Consider the following 23,763-nt stretch of genomic DNA (forward strand, 5'->3'; position numbering starts at 1 on the left):
GAAGGAAACAGAGGTATGCTGGCTGAAGCTTATAAGTGGAAATGCAGTAGGCGACTTCCCTCAAGAGAATGGAATCAGTGGCAGGAGGAGTATAGAGTGTGGGGCATAAGGAAATTACATAAAGCAGGAAAATACAAGTAGAGAGGAACCAAGCAAGGATTTGCAGGTTGATACAAACGCATGTGTAATATTCCAAACACACTCCCCAAACATATCAGCCCATAGCGGCTCTTAAAGCCTGGGACTGAGTAGATGCTGACTGCTGTGTGACATAGCTGCAAAGGGAGAGACTGAGGAAACCAACCAATTGAATGAAGACCACACCGAGCCTATGCTATCCATAGTTGACCTACCTACAGATAAGGCCATGCTCCACCTCCTCAGTCTGCATTTTTTGGCCTGTACTTCAGGTTACAAGACAGTGCAAAGAACAAATTAAGCCCAAGGATGGGTGACACATGCCAAGCACTCTCATGTGGTGCCTCGTGGAACATTTTTTCACCCTTCAGAGCTTGTGCACATCTCTTCTGGTCAACCACCCCCTCGGTTGAAGACATTTTCATGTGGCTCACTACTTTGAAAGTTTGCAAAGAAGAACATCTCTTCTACCAATTTCATTTGTGACCTAGGAACTTAGTGAGAGCTAGAGATTAGAAGGAGCACAATTAGAGACATGGTATAAAGACCCTGAGACTCATTCCATGGGTGACCTAAGAACTCAATGAAAGCTTGGGGTGGGGTACGAGGGAGGAAGAGTGCGGGATGGAAAATAGACTTTGAAACACATTTCACATGTGACCTGAGAACTTGAGAGAGAGGATGGAAAAAGTGTGGGATGGAAGGTAAACTCTGAGATTGATTATATATGTGACCTAAGAATTCATTGAGAGCTGGGGGTTGGAGTGAGGATAGAGAGTGGAGATAAATGTTAGTTCATGAGACTCATTCCATAAGGAACCTAAGAACTCAACGGGTGCTAGGGTTAGGGGAAGGACATGTTGTGGGATTATAAATAGAACCTGAGACTCATTCCATATCTGGCCTGAGAACTTGACGAGAATGGGCATTAAGAAGGAGGACAGTGTGTGGGATGGACAATAGACCCTGACACTGATTCCATTTATAACACGAAAACTCAGTAGGATCTGTTGGTTAGACAGAACACAAAGCATGGGGTGGAAGCTAGAGTCAGTGGCGGCTGCTTCCAATGGTACTAGGCAGGGCGGCAAGGGGGTGGGCATAAATACATTAAAACAAATATATATGAATAAAACTTACCTGGTACTGCGCCGATCCGTCTTCCTCCTCTCCCGATCCTAGGACTGGTAGACACTGCGCAGGCTCCCAGATGCCGATCCCAGTGCTTCTCGCATGTTGGGAATGTTATTCCCAGCATGAGAGAAGTGCTTGGATTGGTCTGAGTGCTGTGGTTCGGCGATCAGACAGGGACTGGAAGCCTGTGGCTTTTCTTCACCCGGCTGTAAAACACTGCCGGGTGGAGTAATGCTAAGTGCTAAAACGGCCAGCCAAACTGTCAGGCGCACTTAGTAGTGCCTACAACTCCTCCTCCTGAACCTCAGGTAGATGGCCCCGCCCACGACTTGGCTACATAGCAGAGGCAACGGTGAAAAAGAAAATGATAATACAATTATTTTATTAACATTTTCTTTTTCACTGGGGCAACTGGCTAGACCCATTCCATGTGACTTAAGAACTCATCACAACATGGGATAGCAGGAATGACACAGTGCAGGTTGATATATAGTCCCTGGAACTCATTCCATGTGTAAGCTAAGAACTCGTCGAGAGCTGGGGTTAGAGGGCTGACAAGAGTGTTGGATGATAGTTAGGCCAGGAGGCTCATTCCATGTGTGACCTAAGAGCTTGATGAGAGCTGAGTGGCTGAGGTGAGGACAGAGTGTGGAATGGAAGACTCATTCTGAGACTCCTTCTATTTGTTCCGGGAGAACGCCATGAGAGCTGGGGTTAGATGGAAGGCAGAGTGTGGGATGAGAGATAGACCCTGACACTCATTCCGTATGTGAGCTGAGATCTCGATAAGAGCTACGGGTTGAATGAGCACAGAGTGTATGATGTAAGAGTCAACCTGGGACTCATTCTAGTTGGGGCCTGAGAACACAATGAGAGTGGTGTTAGAAGAAGGACAGAGTGTGAGATGATAGATTGACCTTGAGATGTATCCCATTTGTGACCTGGGAACTCGGTGAGAGCCAAGACTCATCTGGGAGATAGAAGGAGCATATCAGATGGGATGGGAAATAGATCATGAGACTCACTGATTTGTCACTGGAGAAGTTGGTGAGAGCTGGGGTCAGAGGGGGCATAGAATGCAGGATGAAGAAAAGGCCATAGGAGTTATTTCATTCATTACCTTGAAAAGAGACACAACTGTTTCACTGTATGACTAACCTGAAAAATGCGTCACTAGCAAGCTCTAATGATAATTGCAAATGGTGTCACTAAGTTTTTTGACAATCTCTAGAGTGTAATCCCCATGTCAATAATTCCTCACCCTAAAGACGACTGTCTGTTACTGAGGCACATGTTAATAAAATACAGCTATCAAACTGTGCCCCAAGAAGGCCATCGCACAAACCAAGTCAAATGCGGATAGAACAACAATAAAGATTGCAAAATGTACTCAACAATGTCCCCAGCAAAATGATCTATCATACTTGCCAAGCGGGATATTGCCCTAACGTGGAAGGGGACTTCCCCACCGTCAATGGGGAGGTGGAGGAAGGCCATGGACAGGTACATGGGGGCCGAGATTGTCGTGTACCAGGCGGGTAGCTGTCCACAAAAAACAAAGAAAAATATGGTCTCGCTGGGCAATATACCCGGGTATAGACCTGCCTCCCCTGCCGTCCCTAGACCCTCCTTAAACCAGACAATAAAATCAAGGTAGACCATACTAATGTACAATGAGTCACCTCTGTCTGCTACATATGTTCATCTGTACATTTCTTACAGTGAAAATTGTGCCAAGTTTAGTTGTTGCCCTGTATGTTCACAGGCGATACTGTTTTTGGGATATAATTGCTACCATCTCATACATACTGTTCTAAAAATATATGCACTGCCCACTATGTACCGCAAAACTCAATAAAATTTGTTATTAAAAAAATGCTCTAACATACGAAAATCTTGCCCTGCATCCTCCGTCTGTTCCCAAATACTACAACTGGAGAATACTACAGTAACCTGATCCCTTTTGAATTTAATTTAGCTAGACATTAAGAATTTAAAGAAGGATGGATTTTATTAAGAGTTATTTATATATGATGGCCTTTTAGCACACCAAGGGGATTATCTATGAACGCATGAAAAGCAGCACACAGCGATGCAAAGCATTGCATCTATTAAGAAGGCCCATTGGCCAGTAAAAATTTGCACAGCCTTGGGTAAGTGTATGTGCAACTCTTACTAAACCTGGGCCCACGTTTTCTAGATTTATAAGCCTAAGATTTCACATGCGTCCACCTAGACATGAGTTGCCTGTGAAGACAGATCTTAAGTGATTCAACATTAGTTTCTAAGGAAGAATTTTTACATATTTGCAATAGCACAACCAATGAAGGAGAACAGGCTCGGGCAAACTTTTTGTTACTGCCTTTATGAAGAGGGGAAGAAAGGTTAACCAGTCCAGAAAACGTCCTCTCTCATCAAATAATATAAATACAGTGTGTGCAGTTCTGACGTGACAGCGCAAGCTATATAATGTGCATCATAGGCAACTGTGTTGCGGATAGCTTGCTAACTGCACAAATTGTAATTATAAAACTTTTTGTTACCCTGGGAATATTTTGAGTAATTTCCATTATCTCGTGTTCAGCTTGTTATTGACAATTCCTGAAATTATGCTTTATTCACGTCATGTAATTCAAATCCGTTTAGGTAAAAATCCTCTTGGGAGAACATAATGAACAGTGTGTGAGCGGCAGTTGTGCGCAGCACCTCTGTTATTTGCACTATATTTTAGTGCGAAATGCAACCATGTGTCCAAAATTGACATGATAATGCATTTTGCACAAAAAATAGTGCTAAATAAATCAAATTTACATTTCGCGTAATTCCTTTACAATATTACTTAATTACGCAAAATACAATTAGGCACATTTCATGCACCGCTTCAGTAGAGATAGACAAAGTGCCTCATGAGAGTATATTTGACAAAGGTGACGGCTGATGCATAGGAAATTTTAGATAATAAGATGATATCATTGGCTCCATGAAGAGTTTGCCTTTCCGTGTTGAAAATTAAAAGAAATTCATATTTGTTTTTACTAAAATTAAAAATTCTGACATAGGAATTGCGTTGTTTTTGCATAAGAGATGGAGAAATGTATGTTTTGTGTTCTGATGAGATTATCAAGTAATAAAACTACCATACCCAAGGGTTAATCAATCAATCAATCAGTGACACTTATAAAGCGCGCTACATACCCGTAGGGTCTCAAGGCGCTGGGGGGGGGGGGGAGCCGCTACTGCTCGAACAGCCAGGTCTTCAGCTTCTTCCTGAAGGAGAGGTGGTCTTGGGTCAGGCGCAGGTCGGTCGGGAGGGAGTTCCAGGTCTTGGCGGCCAGGTAGGAGAAGGACCTTCCTCCTGTAGTCGCTCTTCGGATGCGGGGGACGGCGGCGAGGGCGTGGTTGGCTGATCGGAGGTGGCGTTTGGGAGCGTAGAAGTTGACTCGGCTGTTGAGGTAGCTCGGGACTTGGTCGTGTAGGGCTTTGTGTGCGTGGGTGAGGAGGCGGAAGGTGATTCTTTTGTTGACGGGGAGCCAGTGAAGGTCTCTCAGATGTCCGGAGATGTGGCTGGTTCGTGGGATGTCGAGGATGAGTCTGGCTGAGGCGTTCTGGATCCGCTGGAGTCTCTTCTGGAGCTTGGCGGTGGTACCGGCGTAGAGGGCGTTGCCGTAGTCCAGTCGGCTGGTGACGAGGGCCTTGGTGATGGTCTTCCTGGTCTCGGTGGGGATCCACCAGAAGATCTTCCGTAGCATGCGTAGGATGTTGAAGCATGCCGAGGAGACGTTGTTGACTTGCCTGGTCATGGAGAGGGAGGAGTCCAGGATGAAGCCCAGGTTGCGTGCATGGTCTGTCGGTTTGGGTGCGGTGCCCAGGGCGGGAGGCCACCAGGAGTCGTCCCAGGCGGAGGGAGAGGAGCCCAGGATGAGGACCTCCGTCTTGTCCGAGTTCAGTTTCAGGCGGCTGGTCGTCATCCACTCGGCTACCTCTTTCATCCCTTCGTGCAGGTTGGCTCTGGCGGCGGCGGGGTCGTTGGTCAGGGAGAGGATCAGCTGGGTGTCGTCGGCGTAGGAGATTATGCTGAGGTTGTGTTTGCGTACGATGGCCGCGAGGGGGCTCATGTAGACGTTGAAGAGGGTGGGGCTCAGAGATGATCCTTGGGGGACGCCGCAGATGACTTCGGTGGCCTCTGACTTGTACGGTGGTAGGCGGACTCTCTGTGTTCTCCCGTCGAGGAAGGAGATGATCCATTCCAGCGCCTTGTCCTGGATTCCGACGTTGCTGAGGCGCCGTACTAGGGTGCGGTGGCAGACCGTGTCGAATGCCGCGGAGAGGTCTAGGAGGATGAGGGCCGCTGTTTCTCCGTTGTCCATCAGGGCTCGGATCTCATCGGTGGCGGCGATGAGGGCGGTCTCGGTGCTGTGGTTGGCTCGGAAGCCGGACTGTGAGGGGTCGAGGGATCCGTTCGTCTCGAGGAAAGCGGCCATCTGCTTGTTGACGGTCTTCTCGATGACTTTGGCTGGAAACGGGAGGAGCGAGATGGGGCGGTAATTCTTGAGGTCGGTGGGGTCCGCTGTTGGTTTCTTGAGTAGAGCGCTGAGTTCGGCGTGTTTCCAGCTCTAGGGGAAGATGGTGGTGTCGAAGGATGTGTTGATGATGTCTCGCAGGTGGGGTGCGATGACAGCGTCGGCCTTGTTGAAGACGTGGTGAGGGCAGGGGTCGGTCGGTGATCCGGAGTGGATGGAGTTCATCGTGCGGATGGTGTCTTCGGTGCTGATCGGGGTCCAGGCGTGGAGGGTGGTGGTGGGGGGTGGTTGTTCGGTCATGGTGTGCGTTGGTTGGTTGTTGAAGCTGTTGTGTATGTCCGCGATCTTGTTGTGGAAGTATGAAGCCAGGGAGTTGCAGAGGTCTTGCGATGGGGTGATGTCGTTGTTTCCTGCGCTGGGGTTGGAAAGCTCTTTGACGATGTTGAAGAGTTCCTTGCAGTTGTGTGCGTTGTTGTCCAACCGGTCCTTGAATGCTGTTTTCTTGGCGGCGCGGATCAGCTGGTGGTGTTTCCGGGTGGCAAGTTTGAAGGAGGTCCTGTTGTCCGGTGTCGGTTCCCTTCTCCAGACTTTCTCGAGGGCTCGGCAGTTCTTCTTGGAGCTCTTGAGTTCGTCGGTGAACCATGGGGCTTTCTTGCTGCCGGGTCTGCTGGGCGGGGTCCTCAGTGGGGCGAGTTCGTCCGCGCAGTTGCTGATCCACTTCGTGAGGTTGTCGGCGGCCTGGCTGGGGTTCGCTGAGCTGGCAGGAGGGTGCTGGCTCAGGGAGGTGGTGAGCTGGTCTGCTGTGATCTTGTTCCAGCTTCTACAGGGCGGCCTGTTGCTGGTGGTGGTGGGTCGTTGTTTTCTTGAAGGTGAAGTGGACGCAGCTGTGGTCCGTCCATTGAAGCTCTGTGGCGTGGCTGAAGTCGATGTCCTTGCTGGATGAGAAGACAGCGTCGAGTGTGTGTCCGGCGAGGTGGGTGGGGGTGGACACCAGTTGCTTGAGTCCCAGGTTGGCGAGGTTGTCGAGCAGGGTGCTGGTGTTGCGGTCGTTGTTGTTCTCCAGATGGAAGTTGAGGTCTCCCAGGAGGATGTAGTCAGCGGAGGGGAGGGCATGTGGGCTGACGAAGTCGGCGATGTCCTCGCTGAATTGTGTGCGTGGTCCAGGGGGTCGGTAGATCAGGGTGCCTCTGAGGGTGGTGTTCGGGTTGGTCTGGATCTGGAAATGCAGGTGTTCGGCGGTGGTCAGGGAGTTGTCGGTGCTGGTCGTGAGACGGATGGTGCTCCTGTGGATGATGGCGATGCCTCCTCCCATCTGGTTGGCGTTTCGGTCCCTCCGGACGATCTTGTAGCCCTCTGGGATGGCGATGGCGATGTCGGGAGCTGAAGAGGCGTTCATCCAGGTCTCCGTGAGGAAGGCAACGTCTGGAGCTGTGGTGTCGAGGAGGTTCCAGAGTTCGATGGCATGTCTGTGGACGGAGCGGGTGTTGAGCAGGATGCACTTGAGGTGGGTGCTGCTGGTGTTCGGCTTGGTGGGTGCTGGTGCGAGGCAGGTCCGGATGCAGGTGAACTTGCAGGCGTGGCAGCTGAAGGGTCCGTGGGTACGTCGTGGAGAGGCTTGATGGCATTCTGGGAGTCGGCCGGTGTTGAGAGCGGTGAGGGTGGCGGCGGAGTACGTCAGGCGGGTCGGTCGGGGTCTTCGTGGGACAGGGGTCCAGGCACTGGGCGCGGTCCAGGCGCGGACGGGCGTAGACGGGCTTACCTTTGGCGCGCCTTCGGCGCACAATCGGCGCGCCCGCTGCGCGTGACCGCTGCGCGTTCGCACGGTCGCCATTTAAGGCGAAGTGCGCGGGTGGGCGGAGCAGCTGGGAGACGGGAGCGGGGAGGGTACAGAATAGAAAAAGGGGCGGGGAAAAGCGGCGGTGGCGGGAAGGGAGGGCGGAGGGCGGCGAGGTAGGCGGACAACAAGGAAGGAAACCACAACACGGGGGAAATAAAAATTAAACAGAACGGGCACAAATTCTCAACAAAACAAGGAAAACAAGGAAAAAACCAAAGTTATATAAAACAGGCACAAATGTTAGACAAAACAAGGGCAAAAACAACCGCAGCGGCGCCCGCCGGCAAACGGCAAAACGAGGCAGCAGTGAGGCAGAGGGCAGGCAAGGGGCACACGCAGCAGCTGGTGGCCGTGCGGCGCGGGGGTGTCCCACAAGTGGGTCACACTCACCTGCGTCGCACGGTCGCCATTTAAGGCCAAGTGCGCGGGTGGGCGGAGCAGCTGGGAGGCGGGAGCGGGGAGGGTACAGAAGAGAAAAAGGGGCGGGGAAAAGCGGCGGTGGCGGGAAGGGAGGGCGGAGGGCGGCGAGGTAGGCGGACAACAAGGAAGGAAACCACAACACGGGGGAAATAAAAATTAAACAGAACGGGCACAAATTCTCAACAAAACAAGGAAAACAAGGAAAAAACCAAAGTTATATAAAACAGGCACAAATGTTAGACAAAACAAGGGCAAAAACAACCGCAGCGGCGCCCGCCGGCAATCGGCAAAACGAGGCAGCAGCGAGGCAGAGGGCAGGCAAGGGGCACACGCAGCAGCTGGTGGCCGTGCGGCGCGGGGGTGTCCCACAAGGTTAAAATTCTTAATTATTTTATTCTACAACCAAGCGGGTGCAGCTTTGTGTTTTTCTTTGCATAAGATTGAACTATGTTTTCCCATACTATGCATGCACTGGTGCAGACTGTGATGCACTTCTTTGTGAGTGACGCTTGTACTCCTCCTGGGGAGCTATGAAGGAAGCTTGCTCTAATGACCTGTGTTGCTCTGTGGGCCGGCTTAAAAAATATTGCCTTGTAAAAAATTTCCAACTAGCCCTGCCTTACAGAAGGCCATGGCTAGAATGTGGCTATCAGGGCATGATTGGGCCATGGCAGCCAATTGTCCTCTAAAAACACTGCAGCCTGCAACCCAAAGGGAAAATGGCAGAGCGGCACATTGGCCCAGGCTGTACTTGTTCTGAAGGTTTGTAGGACAGCTTGTTCTGTTGTTTTCTCGGATGTATCAGTTGTCGGTGGGTGTGTCAGTGCCTAATATATAAAATAAGTGCTAGTGCCCAATTTTTTTCTCAGAAGTCTGCAGATAGTGCTGACGAATGTCACCGTAATACCAAGGGTGCATAGTCGTGCTTCCACCTCACGCCGCTTTCTTCCGCCACCATACACTTCCTGCTCCTTTATTTCTCTCTTGAAGGTCCTGTTCATCCTATCGCTTTCACCCTTTGTCAATTGTTTCTCTTTCTCCTCCTTTCCTACTTTTGTGTTTTTGTCTCTCTTGCTCTGGTTCAAAGTCTCATGAAGAAAAATAAGTGTTGGTCCCCAAAAATGGGTGCCAGTGGGCCACAGCTGCAACCACTGGCTAAAATTTGGCACTGATCTACTGTACCTACTGTGCATCTGAGGCAATCATGTACTGTTGCTGCTTGTGCTGCTGTGGTTGTTTTGGTTGTGGGGAATCTTCTCCCACTACTGCCTGTACCATATGTAGCGGTTCTGCATATGGGAGGGCGTTCCAGGTGCTGCAGCTGTTCTGTATGGGGAGAAGTTTGCACTGCTTCCGGTGTTCTCTAGGGAGGTGCTGCCTCTTGTGGAAAGGAGGTGCATGTTCAGTCTGGTCTGGGGCTAGCCAATCAATACAAAAAGACACAACTTTCAATGCATCTTCAACTGGACGATGCCCCCAAATGTTGACATATTTGTCATTATCATAATAAATACCAGGCACCATATGTTGGCTATGTTTGCGCAATACAAATACCATATACACACAAGTGAGCAGAGGCTTTTCTACTTGTCCCTTTTCTTTCTGCCCTCTCGGAAAACACAGCTGCATGGTGCAGGTGATCCAAACCCCGTGTAGATCTAAAGCTGTACAGAAACCCTTCAGCTGATTCCCACCCCTCTTGTGGCATTTAAATCAGGCGGTTGGGGAGGAGGTGGCAATGAATTTTCTTCTACTCAGCGGGAGATAGCTTAATGGCACTGCTGGTACGAGTGGTGGCATAGCAAGAGTACATTGACTGTAATGCAAGCAAGGAAAATGCCCCCCAACCCAGGCTCCCAGTTGGTAATGAAAGACAGCCATAACTAGAGTGTAATGAGCGCCATAAACCTCTGGACCCTGGTCTCGTTGCACCTGTGGCACCATTGTTAGCTACATCCTTGGGTACCAGCTGTCCTTCTTCATTTGCGACGCACCACCATTTTACAGACCCACGTGCTACACGTGCTAACAGTGTTCACGTTTTCATCCCATAAATTCAGGCGCTCCAAAGCAATTCAGTGGTGGATAAAGATATCACCCTCCAGCTGCCTCCTTCCTACATCTTGGAACTCACCAAGGCTTGCTTTGAATTAATCAAGAAGTACAGTTTAAGCACACCCCTAGTAGTCACAATGAATTAAATTCATACATATATTCCATGTAAGAATATGTCCAGGCAATATGTATCAAATCCCAGGGTCCGAAAGCGAATGTATCCTGTTCAAATTTCTCAAAGGTTTTTGAGGACTTTCCACAAAGTGAATGAAAAAGATCTCCTTTATTTATGTACAACAAATTCCCAGCAGTCATTGAAGCCAACACGTGTTTCATCTGTACATGTCAGTATTCAAACTTTTTCAAGGCAAACTAGAAAACCGAGTCTTCAGAATAACGCGGATCAACTCATGAATGGTGTGAGTGTTTAATCATTCTGGCGGGATAGGGAACCGACGTATTAAGGTCCGGCCTCCCTTGTCAATAGATATTATCTTCGCTTTACCCCCTAAGTGATAGTGTTCCTATCTACCACGTGTGACATTACGGTTTTGAGTTGGGGCCACCAGCTGTGTGGATGTCCTCTTTACATTAATCAGGACAATTTCTAGTGAACATGCATTGGATATAGGAGTGGACTCGCCAACTATTCCAAGAGCATATGAATATTTTGCAGTGCACCTACAAGAAGGACTCGTTGCGGCGTGGAACCCCGACTCAGTTTTCTAGTTTGCCTTGAAAAAGTCTGAATACTGGCATGTACAGACGAAACACGTGTTGGCATGAATGACTGCTGGGAATTTGTCGTACATAAAAAAAGGAGATCTTTTTCATTCACTTTGTGGAAAGTCCTTAAAAACCTTTGTGTAATTGGAACAGGATACATTTGCCTTAGGACTCTGAGATTTGATACATATTGCCTGGACATATTCTTACATGGAATATATGTTTGAATTTAATTCATTGTGACTACTAAGGGTGTGCTACAACTGTATTTCTTATACATTTGTATGTGCCTGTTCTTGTAACTTGCCAACAGCACCACATGGTAGTTGGTGCTCCCAGTTATTTTAGCCTCCCAATTTCTTACATTGTGGAATAAATATTCACGCTTATATTAATTGCCAATTATACTGTAGCTTTTTCTTCTTGAGGTGTGGTTTATCCCTCTTGGGATTGCTACTACCAATTTTATATTTTTTTGCTGTGAATTAACAATGACTGCAAAAGCCTACGACAGCTATTAAATAATCCGCCTTTGGAAGCAAATGATAAATGGTGCTTAGTGGAGACAAGTTAGAATTAGCTAGTCCTCACCAGCTAGGGCTTCATGCCAAATACAGTAACCTGCCAACTCTGACACCATTCCTTCTAAGTCACCAGGCTGCATGTGGTGCCTTGTGTGCCTTAGAAACGCCCAGATTGCAACAGCTCACCAAGTGCAATGCCCTATCAATGTGGAGCCATACCAACTACAGCGCCCCCTTGTTTGAGCAACCCTCAAACTGCTGCACCCTGCCTACGGCAACATACCAACTGTGGTAAACCTTGAAACACAAAGCCCTACCAACTGCATTGATCCACCAACAGCAGTGCCTCTCTAACAGCAGCAGTCTACCAACTACGGCAAACCTTCAAAGACAAATGGATAACAACTGCAGCACCTCACTAACTGCAACAACCCGCCAACAGTAGAAAACCTTGGGACAAACAGCCCTGCCATCTGCTCGACTCACCACTGCAGTAACTTATTAACTGCACCGACCCTGCCTACTGCAGCAAATCATCAACTGCAACTCACTCACTGCACAACCCACCAACTGCAGCAAGCTTACAAACACACAGCCCTGCTAACTGCAGCAACCCGCCAAATGTAACTCACTAACCGCACCAACCCTGCCAACTGCAGCCCCTCATTAACTGGAGCAACCCACCAACTGCAGCAAACATTCAGTGATACAACCTTGCCAACTGCAGTGACCCAACAGCAGCAAACCTTCAAACACACATCCCTGTGAACTGCAGTGCCCCATCACCTGCACTAGAGTGGAGTGACAACTGTAGCAACTTTCCAATTCCAGCTAAAGCACCTCACCAACTGCAGCGCCCAGGCAAATCCACTGTTGTGCCAACTGTAGCGTTCTGTCAGCTGTAGAGCACCTTGCCAACTGCAGTTCTGCCAGCGCTGCAGCATATTCAGTGCTGCAGCACTTAATAAACATGAATACCGCCTCAACAGGAGCATCCCACAAAACACATTTCTCCAGAATCTACAGAAGCAAAACCCCACAGGGGCGACTATTCCTAGCAAATCTGCCAGTCTTGAGAAAAAACATCACTTCAAGGATGTACAAAACCACAACATTACGAAAGCAGCTGCACTATAGCAAGTTCTGTATCAGGGAAAAGACATCTCTCCAGGATCTACAGACCACAACATTTCGAGAACACTGCTCTTTAGCAAGTGCCGTATCCTGGAAATCACTCCAGGAGCTACAGAACCACAGCACTCAGAGAAGAGCTGCACTTAAGCGAGCCCTGTTTCCTGGAAAACACATCTCTCCGGGATCTATGGACCCAGAACACCACGACAACATCTGCATCCCAGTAGCATGAGAAAAAGCAGAACCCCAGAGCTAGAAACTCCAGGAAAAGGCAACACCCTTCTGAAACCCTGCCAGGGGCAGGGAGCAGGGCCAATTTTGTGCTTGCTCTACGGCTCATGGCACCCTTGCTACACCACTGGTCCAAGCCTGTCCTTGGTTCTTGACTCTCTGTCTATGTGCCTGTGTTTCCCTGCACCTGCCGTGGCACTGAGCAAGTCATATGGAAAACAGTGGGGGGACTAATGTTCATATACATATCACAATGATTTCACATGTGGTGATGCCACAAGAAGTAATGTCATACCTTTGCAATAATTTTCAATTACAAGGCCAAAGACATATTTTATTTTTAAAGAAACAGATAAACATAACCACAATGAATTGTGAAAAGAAAATTTTTGGCTTTACTTTTTATACATCACTGGTATTATTTTCACATCAATTACCTCCTCGTTAGTCTTCCTCGCCACATGACTTACATAGTGAGCATCAGCTCCACGACAGAACCCTCCAAAGCAAAAAAAGCCTCCCACCCCCTCCCAACATGGCCGACCAGTCCCACCTGACCTCTATAAGAGGCGGACCAGCCCAACCAACAGCCTGTTTTTTTTGTTCTGCGCGATTCTCTCCAGAGGCGCTGTACAGGTAAGATGGGCCGGCGTGAGCTGGCCCATGGGTTTTAGGGTTGAGGATCCTGCTTTAGCGGTCCCTGGTGCCTTATGACTAAAAATCCCCCCCCCCTCTTCCTTCCCCCGGTCCTGTGGGGCCGGTTAGGTGCTGCTATAGCGTGCCCAGGGTTTACGGGGGGGGGGGGCGGCCGGGGGTGTGGGGTGTTTGTACACTACCCGTGTCTCCCCCGGTCGTTACTGAAGGGTCCTTGCCCGTTTGGGGGCTTCGGGTCCAGCGCTGGACTCCCGTGTGCTGGGGCTCCGGTTGCTTGCAATTCGCAGGTGCGTGGGATCGCGCTGTTCGTGCACTGCCCGCCCCTGCCTGCCGCATACGCAAGGCATGAGAGCAGGAATGCTTCTCTTGTCCTCACCACGAGCAGACACTTTAAGCGAACATACTGTCTGAAGGGCAGTGGTTTTTTGGTGTTCGCATATGTACACGGAGGTCTCCGGGTGTCCCGGTTCTCTGTCTTGGGACATGCCTGTGGCCTTGCGTGGAGCGCGTCAGTGGGCGACGCTCCTACGGCGGTGCTTGCATGCCGGGGTTGTGCGCCTCGGCGTGCTTGGGTGCTTTTGCACATTGTTACGGCGCGTGCCGGTCTGGGGGCTGCGGGGGCGGGCACGGTCCTACCTTGTTTTTCTGCAGGTCCTCGGCGGCTCCGCTGACCGGGTCCGGCCTCTCCTGCCCGCCTGGATCTCGGTAGCGCGGCGCTGGTCGCTGCCGCCGACGTTCGGGATTTTCTTAGCTTCCCTGGGGTCCGCGGCTGCTTGCCGCGCTGGTGTTGGCTCCGGGCGCCTCCCGCCTCTTGTGGGCGGGGTTGTGTTTCCGCCTAGGCCTGTGTATGCCTTCGTCGGCCACGGCTGTTGTGGAGTGTGGTCCATTGGTTTGGGCTGAAGCCCCAGAGGCCGGGGTCTCGGTCGGGACCTGGGTTCGATTCCCCGCCTCGGCGGGTCTTGGGCTTAGAAGTCCCACGGACCTGGACTAGCCGACGGGAGGTCGCTACATGCCGCGGGTTGCCTCTCCTGGGCGGCACGGAGCTGTGATGGACGCCCTTGGGGTCCAGGGGGTCGCCTCCCGGTAGGTGATTGTTTTTTATCTTCTTCCGACCACCTCTGCTCTTGGTTGTCGTCCTCAGGAGGCTCTGCTACGGCATCCCCTGCTGGCGCGGCAGCTTGGTGTCATGCTTTGCACTGCAGCCACTGTTTGGGCGGGCGAACGTGGGTTCTGATCCCACTTCTGCCGTTCCGTTCCAGCGTCCTGGGGGCCCGTGTTTCCCCCGGTGGGGAGTTGTACTGTGTGGTCGGTACTTGGCACGCCCTGGGCAGTCAGGTTGGCCGAGTGTTCTTTGCTTCTGTGGTACTGTGCCTTCTGGTCACCTCTTGTTGGCGGGGGTCCTGGTTCCTCATCTGTCGCCGTCAGCGGGGCCTTCCTTTTCCTGCTGTGCTCGCTTCGGCGATACATATGCGAAAAGTGTTAGTGGAGAAGTGTGGCTCAGTGATTAGCGGCTGGCCCTGGTACTGTGGTCTGGCCCGGGACCTGGGTTCGGTTCCCTGCCTCGGCGGGTCTTGGGGTTCAAAATGTTCCACTGCCCAGTTAAATCTCGCCTCGGTGCCTATTCCAATCATGGAGTCCCAATCTGCGTCTCTGGGCTATAGCTTGCTTATTCTCCACACCGGCCCCCACGATGCTAAGGATGCCTGGCCTCCTCCTTGGGGGTGTCCGGGTGTGGGCGCCTCAGAGGGTATGCTAGGATTCCACAGCGGCATTCGTACAAGCGCCTTGAGCGCCTTGGGGGTGAGTAGTGCGCTATTCTTGTATCAATTTCCGCTACAGAGCTGATTGGCATGGCCCCTGCGCTGGGATGACACGCATAATTTGTGATTCGTTCCATAGTAGGGCTTGCTTTTCCCTCCTCCGGCGGCGGTGGTTGTTCCCGGGGTTTCTCTGGGTGCGTTCTCTACGCATGTCTCCGGACTCCCTCCCTCTGCCTGCGTCCGTTGTGATGGGCGTTGCGGTGGTGGGCTTTGTCACCTTTACCGCTCTGGTGGCCGCGAGGCTGGCTCGGCCGTCTGGTCTGGCTGCGTCCTTGTCGGCGGTGACGGCGTTTTCGGCGAATGGCCTACTCTGGCTGTCTCCGGTCTTTTCATTTGGGGCCCGCTCCCCTGGGCGCGGCCTTCCTTCGGACTCCTCGTCCGCCTGTGGGTGAGGGCGTCCTGCCCTTGCATGGGTGGGGTCCTTCGGCCATTCCACCCGGATTTCAGGGTGTCGGTCTTCACGAGGTGCATTCAGGTTTGGCTTCCGGGCCCGAGTTTCGGCTATTCCCGGTCTCGTACTGGTGCTGCCGCTCCCTTTTTCGCCCCTAGATCCTGGCTTTCGGCCATCTCACTCCAGGGGGTTCCCTGGGGGGGGCTGTCGCCTCCGTTACGTCCCGTCTTGGGACGTGGCTGTCACGGTTCTTGGGCTCTTCGGGCTTGCTGGCCGGTGTCCCGTCTTGCGGACTTTCCGCGGGGTCCCACCTTCTCGACGGGTTCGGGTACCTACTCCTTCCCTTGTCTACACTGAAGGGTTTTCTGGGACCATGGGTTGGCCTGTGAGGCCGGCCTGCGAGTGGGGGTTCCCACTCTCGGTTGCGGGTGCTTCCGTTGGGCTTGCCTTCTGGCCCGTGGGTGGGACCTGTGCTCCTGGCTCGCCTGGGGATCTTCTTCGCCGGGAGGGGGTCTTGGTGTTCCCTGTCTGGACGTGTGATACATCTCGGCCTCGTCTTTTTCATGGGTGAGGCTTCACGTCAGGCGGTGTCTCCCCTCCGTCGGCTCCCTGCTCTATGTGCGGTGATCCCTTCGGTTCCCGTCTCGGGCTTGTCCTCCTTCGGGGGTCGTGTGCCTGGACCCGGTCCTCCCCTCTGGTTCGTTCAGGGGGGGGCGTCCTTTGGCGCCGGGTCGTTTGAGGGTCGTTGGGATCTCCTGCAGTCACGCAGCTCCTCGTGCTTCGGGAGTTGCTGGCAGTCCTCCTGGCCTGCCGTCTTTTGCACCTTTGCTTCAAGGTCCCCATGTCTTGGTCGGGTCAGTCGACCTGGTGGTGTGGAGCGGTGTCAGCCTTCAGAGGGGGTGCAAGGTTCGCTCCTTTTGTTTACATACTCGGGGGTTGTTTTCTTGGGCGGAGTCGTCGGTCCTGTCCCTTCGGGCTGTCTTTCCCCCGGGGTCCGCTTATGTGGAGGCGGATCGACTGAGTCGGGTCTTTCCTTCGTTGCCTTGTCTCGCCCTGACCCCGGTGGTGTTTCGGCGCCTGGTGCCTCGACTCGGTCTGCCTCCGGTGGATCTGTTCGCGGAGGGGGACTCGGCCCTCCTGCCCAGGTTCTACTCTCTCCTCCCGGGTCCGGGGGTGTGGCGGGTGGATGCCCTGTCATTCGCTTGCCCTTTCGGTCTGCTGTACGCGTTTCCCCCGTTCCCACTGATACCACGGGTCCTCTGCTAGATTCGCTTGGGCAGGGCCGGGGTCCTTCTGGTGGTTCCCGGCTGGGTCCGCCGCCCCTGGTACCCTCTCCTTTGCGAGCTGGCGGTTCAGGCCTTCTGGCCGATCCCGGATCTTCCTGTTCCGTTGTTGGGACCCCCGCTCCCGGAGTCGGGGTTGAGCCGGCTCTATCTGCAGGCCTGGCTCCATCTGCAGGCCTGGTTCTTGAGCGGATGACGCTGCTTGCTCGGGGTTGTTCTTCTGGGGTTGTGGTTTTGCTGCTGGGCTCCCGCAGGTCTTCCACATTCTCTTCCTGTGCCCGTCACTGGGCTTCTTTCTCGCGTTGGTGCGGTCGGCTTGGTGCTGGCCCCGCCACCGTGGACCCCTTGCGGGTCTTGGATTTCCTGGCTGTGGGCTTTTCCTTGGGCTTGGCCCTTTCTTCCCCGAGGGCCCAGTGGGCCGCCTTGCGGGCCTTCCGCAGTCCGGTTTTCGACGGGCTGGATTCCCTGGTGGCTCGCTTGGCTCCGGAGTTGTTTTCTCCGTCACCCTCGGACGCACTGCCTGTCTCCCCCTTGGGATCTCCCTCTCGTTCTGCGAGCACTTCAGGGTCCGCCCTGTGAGCCCCTGGCCTCGGTGGCTTTGCGGTTCCTCACCTTAACGGTGGTTTTTTCCTGGTGGCGGTGGTGTCTGCTGGGCGATTGGGCGTGCGGGGGTCGTTCCTCCGCTCCCCTCCCTTCTTGCGGGTTTTGCCGGACAGGTTGTTTCTCCGGCATGTCCCCCGTTTCCTTCCCGGGGTCCCTTCCCTGGTGACCCGGGCTCGGGTGGTGTCGTTACCGCCCTTCCCTCCCGACACGGTTCCTTCCTTGTCCATGCTGGATGTCCGGCGTGCTGTTTTGGCTTCTCTTGAGCGCACGTCTTCCCTTTCCCGGTGTGATGGCCTGTTTGTGGCTTTTGGTCCAGTTCGTTCTGGCCACTAGCCCTCTTTTTTCCGCCTTGAGTCGATGGCTGGCACAGGCTATCATCCTTTCCTATGCTTCGCTGGGTTCGGTGGTACCGGCGGGGGTCCAGGGTCGGTCCACGGGGAGTGTCTCTGTGTCCTGGGCCCCCTTCAGGGGTGTCTCCACTGAGGAGATTTGTCGGGGGCCGACGTGGTCGTCCCTTCACATGTTCATGGAACTCTTTCGCATTGTCTTGGGGGGTGCTGTCCCGGGGGTCTTCGCTGGGGCCGTTCTGAGTGCGGGTGCTGTGGCTCCTTCATGGCCTTTTCTTTATGTCTTGATTCAGGTTTGCTGTTCTTCCTGTTTTCTTTGCATTGTACTGATTAAACCTTGTGTTGGTTTATCTGCTTCACCGTGTGGTGTTGTTTCTTATGGTGGTCAATGAAGCCTTTTTGGCTTGGGTATTTGCTCACTATGTAAGTCATGTGGCGAGGAAGACTAACGAGGAGGTAATGCCCCGGTTACTTACCGGTAATCTTCATTACTCCGAGTATAGTCTTCCTCGCCACATGAGTTCCCTCCCCCCCTCCCTGTCTGGCTATCGGCTTCATTGTTTGCTTGGTAGTTCAGGCTGTTGGTTGGGCCGGTCCGCCTCTTATAGAGGTCAGGTGGGACTGGTCGGCCATGTTGGGAGGGGGTGGGAGGCTTTTTTTGCTTTGGAGGGTTCTGTCGTGGAGCTGATGCTCACTATGTAAGTCATGTGGCGAGGAAGACTATACTCGGAGTAATGAAGATTACCGGTAAGTAACCGGGGCATTTCTGATTAAGCTCTAAAATGCTCGAAAGTGACAAGATTTTTAAACAGACAAGTAGAACTTGGAAATTACTTGTTGAACTGTTTTTACTGAATAAACAATGTGATGACAGTGCTTCACATTTGCAGTGCATTAAGCCATAGAAGGATTAACTCTGTCCAGTTATCTGTTCCTCAGATAAGAGATTAAAAGATAATATCTCTTGGGCCAGTCTCACAAATAAAGAGGATGCAGCTGGTAGGACAGAGGTTTACAAACACCCTGAGACTGGATGATAGGCATCCAGTGTTTGCAAATACAAGTAGCCGCTGTGTAGGGGCACAAGGTGGCACCTCTCAGCCTCAGGTGAATGGAGTCCCCTTTCTAAAAGTAGTGGGGGCTTTGTCCACTCGAGTCCACCCCTGCCTGGTCACTGGATAACTCAGGCGCCAGTCAGTCACACATCCATAGGACGATGGTAAGTAATCCTCAATGAAGCCCAATGTAAGTGCAACATCATTTATTTATTTTTATTTTTTACAGAGTTTAATGTAGCGCGAACTTGACCCGAATAGGGTATCGGAGCACTTTACATAGCACCAGTTGCGTTACATGAGTACACATTCATTTTTGTTAGGCACGGGGAGATTAAATGATTTGTCCAGAATCACAGGATGTTCCGCGTCATTGCCTGGACTCGAACCCGGTTCCCCAGATTCGAGGTCGATTTGCTACCATTCTTGAGCCTGGGAAGTGGCAACGCCTCTGGCGGGTCATGATGCCCCTTCCTTCCCTCAACAATGGCAATTAATAGGACTGTACTCTCGGCAGAGCTGCATATATGGCTTATGCAAAGCTGTTTATATGGTATAAACAAAGAGTATAGGGCTTAATACACACAGTGAGATATAATATCATTTAATAGACCTTTTCTGGATGGGCCAACTTGTTTTTCTCTGAGAAAGAATAGGCGCATTCAATCTGCCAGCAGTGATTTCTCAAGTTGCTCGTTCTGTACTATTGTGTGAACATGGAATTCGACCTTAGCACTGCAATAATAAACGTGTGAAGGTGAGTTTATGGGTACACTTGTTACAAATAACATGTTTTATTGGTCACATTTATTTCCACTGGCATGGCCTGGATGTAAATAGGCCACTTGGGCTCTGCTGACATATGGAAACTTGATTGAAAGCAATTATGGCAGGTTCTTGCTGACCAGCGGGCAGGCAACTGCTCGGTGCCTTTGGCGACTGCGATAATAGCTCGGCAGCTAGACAAGCTAACCCAAGGCTTCCCCGAGTGCAAGGATATCACCAACAGAAGGCCATAGGCAGGAGGCCAGACATTAGGCTGATGGAGTGACAGCATGGGAGATGTACATTCTAAACGGATACAAACATATTGCACCACTCTCTCTTGTCTAAAACCCACCATTCATACTTCAGGCTTGTGTAAGAATCGCATATATCAAGGCACAAATGTCTCGAAACATGTTTTCCTGTCTTTTCCAAATAGGCTGCAGAGATTGCTTCTGTTTAGCTCTCAACTCACTTCAAAGGCTGCAGACGCTGCAAACGAGCAGACCCTCGCAGGATGACGCGATTTTAAAGAATCCAGTTCTTTGAGCATGTTGCATTATTTCTAACGTTTAATTTAGATGTGCTCATTGTGAAAATACTGAACATATTTGATTGACTGAGCACAACTGTTACCTTCTGCAGTCATGTTTTTCTGCTCATTCTAACCCCGCCCGCAGGATGTGCCCATTTCTGAAATAAAGGGGAGATATGTGTTGCCACACAACACAAACCCCCATTAAAGGCTTCCTCTGGCGAAAACAGTTGATATTTTTGTAACTCTTGAAGGCCTTTCCTAGTTTTCAGCTAGGAATCTGTCTGTGCTCATGGTGAAATTCTTCTCATGTGGCCATTCCTAGAAACTCAAGTACAAATCTGAGCTTTGCCTGAACCTGACGATAGTGCACCACCAATATTTTTAGGGGATCCCCTGGTTTGACAGTTCTGAGATTCACAGACAATCGAGTTTGGTCAATACATGCTTTCAGACTCAACCAAAACCTGAGGGAAATGCAAATCCCCTAACAGGACAGGTGACTTTTTTCACATGTAATGTATTTGAAAACGTGAATAGTCCCTCGTATAGTGGAATATCTATTTTTGGAAATTCAGATGTTGAGGAGACAGAAGTGTTCCTGGTTGGGTCAACCTATGTAAACTACCGGATATTTAAAAATTCTTGGGTTCACAGGTATTCATCAACAATTGACAGGTAGTATCCTACCTTGGAAAGGTACAGGAATAGGTGTGTCTCCAGCATCCAATAGAGAGGGTACACCCCCATGTTTTATGAGAGTGAATGAGGATGTTTGCTCCACAGGGAAAAATAGTCTACCTGTTGAGGAAAAAGTTCAATACGTAAATGCACATTTTCTACCCAAGTCTGTGGCAACAGCAGCATTTTACCCACCACATCTCTTACACAGACTCCAGAGAGGCTGGGAGAGGGTGCTACTTTCAGGGCAGGACAAGTTGAGGCATCCTCAGCCCATACAACCCTGACTGAGTGAATCACAATTGTCCTTAGTATTTCATTAGTTTCTTTCTATTAATGCCTAAAGAACTGGTAGCATTTTAGTAAATATATTTGGAAAATTATGCTATGCGGTGAAACTAATTCATAAACTACACTGCAAAATGAATTGGTTGAGGGCTCCCAACTCCAAACCTTTGTGTAGAAGATTAGGCTGGCTGACGGGGTGCAATAAGGAGTTGCTATTACACCATTTCCTACAGTTGCTTTCAAGGTCTAGTCAATTCCTGCATGCAGGAGAAAGGAGCGTTTAGAATCCAGTGCAGCAGTGAAGAGCACTGGTGGGAGGCACCAGGGCTAAGCTACGTAATATGCACCAAGCCCCCAATTACACTGTGTCTGTCCTGAAGCGGGCAGATGTGCACTGTCTGAGGGGCTTTTAAATGCTATACACAATTTTCTGTCTCATCATTTTCTACAGCGTAACACTGCAAAAAACATGCTTCTCATCACTTTCACACCCAGTCCTACCCCCCTCCCCATGAATTCACAACTGGCACACCACACTGTTTTGTCTTAGGCCACAGGCATATCACAAGCCATGCACACTATGGCTCTTGACAAAATGGCAGTGGTGGTAACACTGTACTTCATACACACCTCTGCATTATGGAGCCGCAGTGCCTGAAACAAGACGGATACGCCCAAGAAAACCACGAAAGACACAGAGGTGCACAAGAGGAGGTGCAAAGGCCACTGAGATGGCAGCATGGAGCCCTTCAAAAGAGTTAGGCTGCCTCCACTTTATTCCAGAGTGCAGAGTTGTCAGAGCATGACACACTTTTAGTGGAGATCCCACTATATCTTTCCAAAGTCGAGGTTGAAAGAGAAAGTCACTAAGTGGGTTCTGGCTCTTGGGTTGAGCCATGGTCGATCTAATGGGCATCGACCAGAACCTACTGGGCCTTCGATTTCTGTCCTTCGCCCCCTTAAGAAAATAATTGTTGCTGTCCTCGCGCTATAAGCCAGGGCTGCAAAGTCACTCAAAGGCCCCTTTATGACACATTGGATACTGCTGTTTTTCGCGGGCGTCCCAAGGCTTTAGATACTATTAAAGTCAAAATGATTAATCAAGTTCTCTACACTCACTTTATTTTATGGCCCAGGATAATGGCGCTGTGTAAACTGCCAAGTGCATACTTTGTTGCAGGTCTTTCTTAGATCAGCAAGAGTTAATTTATGAATTAATGACGCAGAAGATTATAATGCCCAAGAATTACACTGCACCTTTAGAAACATAGATTACACATCAAGTGGGTGTTCTTTTACATCTGCTTCTTAGGCCACGCCCCTTCCAGAACTCAGCCCCGCCCCACCACTCATTTTCACTCCACTTACAGCACTGGAAGGAGATTTAGCTATTTCTTAGCTATGGTTATAAACGTCTGTCATTCAGTACCAAGACACCCTCTTGGGTGAACGTGCGCTTTACAAATACACGTTGTGTTATGTTTATGTTCAGTTGAAGTACAACCTGGAAGTCTCTGAATGCTGAAGCCTGAGATCGCCTTTATCCTTTTTAAAGAGTTTGCTTGAAAGACATGATGCAAACTCACAGGAGCACATGTGCATCCAGACACTGGTCTTTAGTTTATGCACAGCTGTATCCGTTATAGATCATCAGTATTGTCAGAACGTTTGTGCGGCCTACGTCACAAATGTGATATGGGACGCCTCTCTGGATTTATTGCGACACCTGGTGGTTGCCAAGGTTACCTGCCTAAACTAGAATATATCACAAAAGAACACTAAGTCTGCTTTTGTGATTTATAAATAGATTTAGCAGTGCAGCACTGGCCCCTGAAAACAGTGGGGTCTACATTTAACCCCTTCGCTGCGGAGGTTATTCCCCCGCAGCGCTGGGGGGGAGGGAGGCGCGCACAGCGCCCGCATGCTCATGACGAGCTGAGCTCGTCACAGGTGCATTGGCTCTGTGAAACGTTCAGCACAGCGGGGGAATTCTCCCCGCACCTGAGCGTTCCACGGGCCATGACGAGCTGAGCTCGTCATGAGCACCGGAGTACCGTGGCTCATGACGAGCTCAGCTCGTCATGAGCATGCAAGAAGTTAAAGATGTTTACATGGGCTGCTCTGTGTGCTTCTGGTTTCCCTTCTACTTCTTTGATGATCCATAAAATAATAATGGTCTCCATCAACTTGTCGGTGTCCCTTGCACAAGTTAGCTAAAGATGGTAGTGCTGGATGCCCAGGTAAATGGACTAAAATATGGGGCCCCTGGAACGAAGGCAGAGGTTTTATGTGCACCCCCTTTGGTGATGGTTTCCCATTTAATGTTGACACTGAGACACTTTAAGGTTTAATGCCAGCATGTGACCGAAATACTATCAGTGACGTTTCTTTCTATTTTTTTTTTTTGCAGAGTTTTATATAGCGCAAACTTGACCCGAATCGGGTATCAGAGCGCTTTACATAGCACCAGTTACGTTACATGAGGACACACATTCTTTTTTGTTAGGCTTATATTGATTATAAGTATTCTGTGTTTATTTCACGCGATGTGATCATCTTGACAAATGCTCCTTTTTGCGTTTGTGTTTCTTTTGTTTTTTTAAATAAAAAAGATTTAATAAA

At 50.7% G+C, this 23,763-nt stretch overlaps 1 protein-coding gene and 1 pseudogene across 3 annotated transcripts in view; one reads left to right on the plus strand and one right to left on the minus strand.

The window, feature by feature from the left end:
- Positions 1 to 23,763, minus strand: part of NSMF (NMDA receptor synaptonuclear signaling and neuronal migration factor) — a 198,526-nt gene that overhangs the window by 128,959 nt on the left and 45,804 nt on the right. The window contains exon 3 of one of the 3 annotated variants that reach the window (XM_086921189.1): positions 20,863 to 20,973. The exons of the other annotated variants lie outside the window; for them this stretch is intronic. Coding sequence (XP_086777315.1) covers positions 20,863 to 20,973 — 111 coding nt within the window. The remainder of the gene's footprint in view (positions 1 to 20,862; positions 20,974 to 23,763) is intronic. 3 annotated transcript variants of the gene reach the window in all.
- LOC147710520 (U6 spliceosomal RNA) lies at positions 15,177 to 15,276 on the plus strand (annotated as a pseudogene).

This window comes from Lissotriton vulgaris, chromosome 5 (assembly GCF_964263255.1).
Source record: "Lissotriton vulgaris chromosome 5, aLisVul1.2, whole genome shotgun sequence".
NCBI classification, from domain to species: Eukaryota; Metazoa; Chordata; class Amphibia; order Caudata; family Salamandridae; genus Lissotriton; species Lissotriton vulgaris.